General features: G+C 40.6%; 1 protein-coding gene across 1 annotated transcript; it reads right to left on the bottom strand.

Moving 5' to 3' along the window:
- Window positions 1-5,964: 5,964 nt before the first annotated feature.
- On the bottom strand, window positions 5,965-9,991 carry LOC138042222 (uncharacterized). Its single transcript, XM_068888036.1, has one exon. The coding sequence runs from the start codon at window positions 9,369-9,371 to the stop codon at window positions 7,602-7,604; it is 1,770 nt and encodes a 589-aa protein (XP_068744137.1). The 5' UTR covers window positions 9,372-9,991; the 3' UTR covers window positions 5,965-7,601.
- Window positions 9,992-10,000: the final 9 nt, after the last annotated feature.

Below are 10,000 nucleotides of genomic sequence, written 5' to 3'. Positions count from 1 at the left end.
TGCTAATTAACACAACAAATCCAAACTTCCTTTTGTTTTTGGCTTATGAATTATTAATGAGTCTGAGAATGTACAGTAGAGAACCGGTTTTACTAGTTTAGTTGCTGACGTTGCCCCGCACTCATAAATCTGTCACACGTTCTCGGTTGTTTACAATTTATTTGCTAGCAATTTAGTGCAAAACAAAGTTGGATAATAAATAGCTTATTAGATGTTTTGGTGTACAGGATCTCTCTGAGTATTTTTACTCGTTGTTTCTATTTTGACTTGCCATAGCGGGTCGTCAAAATACCGCACAACTCGAAAAATATTGAGCGATATTACACACCAAAACATCTAACAAGATATATAAATCGGTGTATGAACTTTCTCGTGCATTTTGTCATTATTTTATGGTCACTCGTGATGTTTGAAAGTTCTAAAAACGTCACTCGTGTCCACAAATCACGTAATGCACTCTTGTTCATACCATTTCCTATGCAACTCGAGATGCGAGCTTATCTTGGAAGTAAAAAAAAAACCTAGCCTTCGCTGACACCACAGTTGCTAAAGTTCCTTGTAGCATTGTCGCATGCAGTGATGCATGATGGGATAGTTGGTACACGTGCGGAAGGTGAGCGGAGTAGGAATATTATGTAATTTGTTGGTCGTTAGAAATATAAAGCGCTGAGTTATAGCGTACGGCTGAGTATCTCTACATCCGGGCTGTTTTAATTGACGTCTTCAAGCCTTTTCCGTTGTTGTTTTAGGCAAAGAGGTGTGTCACTAAACAATATTATTTTATGCTGGTAGCAGACGTTGGTGACGTTGCTGACGTTGCACCCCACTCATAAATCTGTCACACGTTCTCGGTCGTTTACAATTTATTTGCTAGGAATTTAGTGCAAAACAAAGTTGGATAATAAATAGCTTATTAGATGTTTTGGTGTGCAGGATCTCTCTGAGTATTTTTACTCCTTGTTTCTATTTTGACTTGCCCTAGTGGGTCGTCAAAATACCGCACAATTCGAAAAATATTGAGCGATATTACACACCAAAACATCTAACAAGATATATAAATCGGTGTATGAACTTTCTCGTGCATTTTGTCGTTATTTTATGGTCACTCGTGATGTTTGAAAGTTCTAAAAACGTCACTCGTGTCCACAAATCACGTAATGCACTCTCGTTCATACCATTTCCTATGCAACTCGAGATGCGAGCTTATCTTGGAAGTAAAAAAAACCTAGCCTTCGCTGACGCCACAGTTGCTAAAGTTCCTTGTAGCATTGTCACATGCAGTGATGCATGATGGGATAGTTGGTACACGTGCGGAAGGTGAGCGGAGTAGAAATCTTATGTAATTTGTTGGTCGTTAGAAATATAAAGCGCTGAGTTATAGCGTACGGCTGAGTATCTCTACATCCGGGCTGTTTTAATTGACGTCTTCAAGCCTTTTCCGTTGTTGTTTTAGGCAAAGAGGTGTGTCACTAAACAATTTTATGCTGATAGCAGCGTTATTTTATGCGCTAAGACGTGTGTGGGGGGGGGGGGGGGGGGCTACAAGGGGTGTCTGCCTACCTCAAAATCTCGTTTGGTAAGGCATGCCCCTTCCACTACCATGCTGTTATCGCCAATGATAACTATATTAAACAGGCTAAAATTGCAAGGGCGGATCTAGGATTTTGGCTAGGGGGGTGCACATGTCAGAAGGAAATGCACAGGAAGCCCAATCTTTATATGTTAGACAATGTATAATACATGCTTTTGAGAGGGTTAGGGCTGTAGTATGATAAATCTGTAACTGATGAGGCAAATAGAAATCTAACTTATAGAAACACGATTTTTAACCGGCAATCAGCGCGCGTATTTTCTTAGGACTGTTTTCTAAAGGCCAATAAAGGAAACTTTAAACCCAAATGACGTATTAACCGTGGAAGAATCTTTGAAATCAGTTGTTTACGTTGCTTATACTTAAAAACGATACAATATCGCCGTGAAAACAGAGAATTTGGAAAAAAGGCATCAGTGTGGATGGGACTAAAGACAACCTGTTTTTTCTTTGCGCATTGCCGACATTGAAGTTGGATATCCTGTTATTTGTCTTCACCACAAGGCTCCTGATGTCACCCTAGAAAACATATTACACTTCCCTCTGTTTTGGCGACGAGCATACTCAAAATTACTTCTACACAATCCGCGCTTGGTAAGTTTGGATAACGAGAGTCCTCGAAGACCTTCAACAGTACGTGGTTGGTTTTCCGCGCGTATGCCTGGCATTGGTGTTAAACTATTGATGAAAATATGTTGCTCGCATTTTAAAGCGCCAGTAGTCTGTATTAACAGAGAAAACTGTTTCAAAGTCAAGTTAAAAGATCGAGGTGTCTGCTGAGAATTACAGCAGCGTTTGGCTGAAGTACCTCACCACCACCGTCACGTTCTCCGCAAAAGTTTAGCTTCATTCGGAGTTAGTTGTGGCCAGCAAACTTCGTAGACAACAAATAACGTCAAGAGTTAATTAAAGCGGGGCCATATCATTCAAAATGGCACCAAAAAGTAGAATGAAAAATTGCAATAACCCTTTTTACAATGACTGCAAAATTCTCGTGCGCTCATTCGTTACTTTTTATTGTCAATAAGCGGACAGACACATAAATTTATAATTATAGTTTCTCGCCTTTTTGTCTCGCGTTCTTCTCGTGTTTTGACCAAATTTTGACCCCTCTGCCTTTTTGTTATTGCAAAAAACAATCTGATGTAACAAATTGATGTCAGTTTTTCATGCGTCTGTCCTGTTATTGACAGTGAATTTCGTCATAACATTGTCAAAGTAGGATTGCATTTAGGTAATGATCTTGAAAAAGGTCGGCCCGACGTTTTTCAAGTTTGCGGCAAATCGTCTGGATAAGGATCATTTTCGCTCAGAATCATCTTGTTTGTGATGCAACGATAATTTTATCAGTAAAGGAATTCGACATTACTACTTTCGAGATTTAAACTCGTGATTAACTAAATGATTTCCCCGAAACACCCTACTGTAACGTGACATAACCCCTTAATAAATTTAAGGGTTAAATTTACTTTCAAGGGGATGCAAATGTGCACTTAAAAGAAAATTTAGGTCACTTGAATTTTGTTTTTGGGTCAGTGAAATGGCTGGTAAAAATGATAGTGTTTGAATATTTGGTGAAAGACAAGTGTACAATATCAAGGTAACTAGTAACTTAGAAAGAAATAACCCTCATGTCGTGAAGGTCGCCGACACACTTAAAAGCTACTGTATGTAAACAAATTTACATACCTGTATACTGAGCATCAGCAATATATTTTAACATGTCCACTATTGAATGGGCGGTTCTCACGTGACGTCATCGCGGCCATGTTGGTGGACGAAAACAAAAGATTTCATTTGCATTGTTATCTGTGTCTCTAAAGATTGGTTTGCAAACCACCTATTCAGCTGGCGCTTGTAGAAAAGTAGTGGAATTCCGATAGTGGTCCGGTGATTTCCCTAAAACCCCGAGTTCTCTTCGAATTCTTCTTTTCTCAAGGTTTGTGCAGCGCAGTGCACTACTTCTCCAGCGACTTTGGCAATAAGACAGTTAAGACAATTATGGTCCTCGTGAATAGCGCTGTCTCTAAAATCAAGCAGAGACGGCGGATCGTTTCGAAAAGCTCTTCAGAACTCCAAGCATATGCATAGCGCAACCGTTATGTATTCAAAAGAATATCGCGTTATAGAGTGAAAAGAAGTTATAGAGTGTAATAGTGTTGTAGAAACAGCCATGGAGTAATTGTGTGAAGTATATAATGAGTAAAATTATTATCCAATTGTATTAGGTATAAATAAAACACGCACGAAACGAGTACAAATATTCCACTATATTGTACAGTTAGTTATTAGAACACTTGGTTATGTAATATATCAAACACTAGAAGGAGTGTTTCATCGGATATCCAAACACCGAGAAGCGAGTTGAAAAACGAGGCCGAAGACCGAGCTTTTTAACCGATTTCGAGGTGGTTGGATATCTGATGAAACACTATTTCGAGTGTTTGATATTGCTTCTCAAAGGAATCAGTATTTTAAGATATATTTGGGATCAAAGTTAGCGAAATTTTATGCTAATTAACACCACAAATCCAAACTTCCTTTTGTTTTTGGCTTATGAATTATTAATGACTCTGAGAACGTACAGTAGAGAACCGGGTTTAGTTGCTGACGTTGCCCCGCACTCATAAATCTGTCACACGTTCTCGGTTGTTTACAATTTATTTGCTAGCAATTTAGTGCAAAACAAAGTTGGATAATAAATAACTTATTAGATGTTTTGGTGTGCAGGATCTCTCTGAGTATTTTTACTCGTTGTTTCTATTTTGACTTGCCATAGCGGGTCGTCAAAATACCGCACAACTCGAAAAATATTGAGCGATATTACACACCAAAACATCTAACAAGATATATAAATCGGTGTATGAACTTTCTCGTGCATTTTGTCGTTATTTTATGGTCACTCGTGATGTTCGAAAGTTCTAAAAACGTCACTCGTGTCCACAAATCACGTAATGCACTCTCGTTCATACCATTTCCTATGCAACTCGAGATGCGAGCTTATCTTGGAAGTAAAAAAAAACCTAGCCTTCGCTGACGCCACAGTTGCTAAAGTTCCTTGTAGCATTGTCACATGCAGTGATGCATGATGGGATAGTTGGTACACGTGCGGAAGGTGCGCGGAGTAGGAATATTATGTAATTTGTTGGTCGTTAGAAATATAAAGCGCTGAGTTATAGCGTACGGCTGAGTATCTCTACATCCGGGCTGTTTAAATTGACGTCTTCAAGCCTTTTCCGTTGTTGTTTTAGGCAAAGAAGTGTGTCACTAAACAATATTATTTTATGCTAGTAGCAGACGTTGGTGACGTTGCTGACGTTGCCTCGCACTCATAAATCTGTCACACGTTCTCGGTTGTTTACAATTTATTTACTAGGAATTTAGTGCAAAACAAAGTTGGATAATAAATAGCTTATTAGATGTTTTGGTGTGCAGGATCTCTCTGAGTATTTTTACTCGTTGTTTCTATTTTGACTTGCCCTAGCGGGTCGTCAAAATACCGCACAACTCGAAAAATATTGAGCGATATTACACACCAAAACATCTAACAAGATATATAAATCGGTGTATGAACTTTCTCGTGCATTTTGTCGTTATTTTATGGTCACTCGTGATGTTCGAAAGTTCTAAAAACGTCACTCGTGTCCACAAATCACGTAATGCACTCTCGTTCATACCATTTCCTATGCAACTCGAGATGCGAGCTTATCTTGGAAGTAAAAAAAAACCCTAGCCTTCGCTGACGCCACAGTTGCTAAAGTTCCTTGTAGCATTGTCACATGCAGTGATGCATGATGGGATAGTTGGTACACGTGCGGAAGGTGAGCGGAGTAGGAATATTATGTAATTTGTTGGTCGTTAGAAATATAAAGCGCTGAGTTATAGCGTACGGCTGAGTATCTCTACATCCGGGCTGTTTTAATTGACGTCTTCAAGTCTTTTCCGTTGTTGTTTTAGGCAAAGAGGTGTGTCACTAAACAACATTATTTTATGCTGGTAGCAGCGTTATTTTATGCGCCAAGACGTGTCGGGGGGGGGGGGGAGGGGGGGCTACAAGGGGTGTCTGCCTACCTCAAAATCTCGTTTGGTAAGGCATGCCCCTTCCTCTACCATGCTGTTATCGCCAATGATAACTATATTAAACAGGCTAAAAGGGCGGATCTAGGATTTTGGCTAGGGGAGTGCACATGTCAGAAGGAAATGCACAGGAAGCCCAATCTTTATATGTTAGGCAATGTATAATACATGCTTGTAAGAGGGTTAGGGCTGTAGTATGATAAATCTGTAACTGATGAGGCAAATAGAAATCTAACTTAATGCAGTTTTTGTGCTTTTAATATCTGTAGTAGCTAGACCGCTCTCTGTTATTTAAGCTTTTTATTTCGTTTGTAAATTTTAGAATTATTTAACTAAAACGTTTTTTTTTTGGTAACCGAGGGGGTTGCACGTGCACCCAGTGCACCTCCCCTAGATCCGCCCTTGAATTGTCACTTTGGTTCTTTCAGTTTCCACAGGAAAAATGTCTTTAGTGTGTCACCTGAGTTGTTCACCAGAAGAAATGAATGGAGTTTCTCTACTAGGCGTTAAAAGCTAATTTAAAAGATGCATTTTAAGCCTAGAGAATTAACAGAAGCAGTGAACCTCGCAGCTTTTAAAATGCCAGGTCACTCAGAAAGTGTATAATGTTCAGAGGCCTGTTTCTCAAACGTCCCAAAACTTTATGGGTGACATAACCTCTAAACGAGACAGGACGTGAACGAACGTGTGAGCCAAAGGGCCACTGCTGGCACGAAGTCTAGGTGACCCCTCAAATGGTCTACATGACCTCCCACTTGAAAAAAAAATTACTGCAAAATAACTGCCAAGTTTTAAGGATTGAAACGTCTTCTCATCGTTTAAAGATACCAAGGGGTTCTTTTACCTTTTTAAGCTTTGGTAATAATTTCAGTTCAAAAATATCAAAACACGCTCTTGAGTAAAACTGAATTATTTATTCTTTAACCTAAATAGTCTGCGAAAAAACTAACTGAAAATTTCTCTGACGGACGTTTTCCTGCATGTCATGCAGTTGCACTAAGCAAGCGTTTAGTTCACACACTAAGGAAGTACTGAACATGTTGTTTCCGCTTCATGATTCCTCTTCTTTGCAGTCTAATCTGATGCCAATTGTAAGTCAAAATTTTGCAATCAAGTTTCGATGAATGATGTTAATTTTCACAACTTACCTTAAGCTGAAAAATTCAAGAGTGAATCGTCTAATTCCAACACTCTTCCGCATTGACAGTGGTGTGGAATTGCGATTCCATCTTCATCATCATCATCTTGTCCTTTTCCCTCTTAGCAGACGGTAATTTTAATAACGTGAATACGAATATACGTCTACTTATTAGCATTCCCGTCGTCGTAGAGAGATGCATGAGTGAACTAATATGAGTGCCATTGAGCGGATCGGAAACACAACCGATTGCCGAAACCTATGAAAAATAGGAGAACTAATCGTTTGAAGAGCTGTGGGTAAGCTTCGTGAGACTAAAATGCATGAAATGCCTACTTGACCTAACTGCATTGGCCTACATTGGAAGCCAGACTTCTGGCTTCAAATCAAGGCGCGCAGAACATAACAGAGAAAAATACTTAAAAGGTTTACTCATCCCGTGAAGGATAAAAACCTAATAATAATTAATTAATTAATTAATTGACCTCTACCCATAGGGGCTTTTCAGGGCCAATGACAGAACAGAACAACAACAACTGTTAAGAATCCCAACTGGCCGGAGGCGAGCCAGTTGGCTATTTACAAGTGCAGATGGGAAGTTGAGCAAGGGACAACCAGTATCAAATTCAATTCGAGTGGTCAGAGCGAGTCTTGAACAACCACTGGGCCACACTGCCTCCATAGGATATTGGTGCTAGTGCTAGTGCTAGTGCTAGTGCTAGTGCTAGTGCGAGGTTTAAAAAATTATAAAAAGCGTAGAGCATTGGGTTGTCTTGCTGTACTGGTAAAAACAAGTTAAGCATCCTGCACGGGAGGAAGAATAACTACCAATGGCGGAGCATCTCCCAACGAACCGACCTCAACTTCATCTGCAGAGAATATGGGTTCTTGCGAAACATTTTGAATTGAAGATAGGGATACCACCAGTTGTTCAGGGGCTAAAGTAGCTTCTTGGCTCAGAATTCTACTTGAGTATGAGCGGAAGTCAAGCAGACCCTCGGAACTTGGAGACTGGGACACAGGTAACTGATGGCTGTGATTACCGGGATCAGCGATCAAGTGTCCTTCGGCGGATAAAGTGACCTGGTCATACTCGGCACGAAATTCCTCGCTGCTTCGGCGATTGAAGTTGTAGTGTGGCACGCGTGCGCAGCATGGTGAGAGGCAACAACAGCCGTCGTCTAAAATGAATGGAGCCGGATCCTGCATAATTCTTTGTACTTTCTTGGCCAGACTCTGTAACTCGTTGGCCTGGATATCAAACAAGTTGATGAAGCTGAACCAGTGATGGGGACAATTCATGGACATCAGAGCATCTCGAACTTCAGCTAGCAAAGTCAGGAAGCATTCTTCCACGTTGTTCTCAACCCAGAATCCCACTGGCACTTTCTCTAGAGTATTAAAGAATATAGTTTTCATATGGTAGGAAGTTATTCCAGACACCACAGGCTGAAGGTGGTCTTTTAAAATGATTTTCAAAGCCAAGAAACATTTTCTCGCAGTGTCTGGAACGAGTTTAGACAGCTCAACTTCTGCCAAGGAGAAGGAAAATCTCCAGCTTGTTTGATCCTTGTCCGTTGGTGCCGGCTTGGCAACCAGGTGACATCCAAATGACATTATCCTCTGTGCTTCAACTACACTGGGCCAGTATCTCGGTCGCGAAGACCAGTCACTCATGATTGGCCACTCAGGACACTGGATACAAAGCGTGATGTCCGCCTCGAAGAGAGGCCCAATGCGGAGTTTCATCGCTGGGCCTTTGGAGAAGATTTTAATACTTTGAGTCATCTCAATTTTTCCACAACAGCAAGGTTTACCGGGAAGATTAGCCACAGACGTGCCTTTAACGGCCTCTTTAACTTGTTCTCTGATTACTTTTGAACTAACACGCATTCCTTGGAGGCCTGGTGTAATTGACTTCAGATTTGCATATCCAGTAAATTCTGTACTCTCAGTAAAAAGAGGCTCAATGAGAATGTTCCCTAAACCAGAGCAGGAAGCTTGATCTGCCATAGAGCAAAACATAACGTCTAGGTCGGTATATAAGGCACCCAAGTTGAACTTTGTTTTTTTATTGGACATCATGACCGGGATCCCAAATCTCTCGACTGCGCTTCCTGAGAATATGAACTGAAATGTTGTCGTTGCCACGATATCCTCAAGTGGAGTTTTGATGTCGTTTAAGTAGAGAAGAGCTTTCTCTTTGAATTCCTGAAATTGTTCTTCCGTTGGAATTTTGCTGTCGACTGACAAGAGAATTTCTCGGAGGGGTTTGGAGCTTCTGCCAGTAAAACAACACTTTCTGTGGCCACACGCAACAGGAAAACAGGCAATCAATGCCATTCGTATTACTGCGTAAGCAATACACAGAAACAGCAAACCACCAATGGTTGCTCCAGCTATTAACCCTTGTACTTTCCTTTTGCATTCGGCGTCAGACGAGTTGCAGTGGAAATCAATTTTAGTTAACATTTTCCACAGTCGAACGCAAAAGACAACTGTCGCCGAAAGGGAGGTCATCGCAATGACTCCTCCTATGGTCTTGACACCACAAGCTGGCTTCATAGCGCACTTCAGTTGAAAAAGAGTGAACCGTCAAGAGTGAATCGTCTAATTCCAACACATAACGAGCCGCGAGTAAACGGAAGTTCAAATATTCGAAACTGATGGTTGCTGCGGGATGACGTCATTATCCGGCTTAGTGTACATCATCACTTTGACACCTCTTTGGTGTCACTTTGTACAAACGTTTTGTATTGTGAGGTAGTGAAGCCTGGTTATTTTAGTATAATGGACAGTATCAGTTTTGTCAGGTCTTTGAAATTGAAATTGGATTATTGTAATAGCTTGCTTTATGGGTTGCCTTCTCGTGAAATTGAGAAACTTCAGAGATTGCAGAACATCGCGGCAAGATTAACTGTGTGCATGAAGAAGACCGATCACATTACTCCTGTCCTTAAAAAGTTGCACTGGCTTCCTGTTAATGACAGAATAACTTTTAAGTTACTGTTGCTTTTCCATTTTCGTGCCCGACCGAAATGGGTCATTCGCAAATATGGCGTCCATTACTGGACTACAGATGGAAAATGGAGGAAATAATGCGCCTTTGGAAGTATTTTGCAGTGCAAAAATCGTCCTTTTTACGACTGTTTAGGAAACATCTTACATCGGAGAAGTGATATCGAGTCGGGCAA

Source organism: Montipora capricornis, chromosome 3 (assembly GCF_036669925.1).
Source record: "Montipora capricornis isolate CH-2021 chromosome 3, ASM3666992v2, whole genome shotgun sequence".
In the NCBI taxonomy this organism is placed as follows: domain Eukaryota; kingdom Metazoa; phylum Cnidaria; class Anthozoa; order Scleractinia; family Acroporidae; genus Montipora; species Montipora capricornis.
This window is presented reverse-complemented; position numbering and strand designations above follow the sequence as displayed.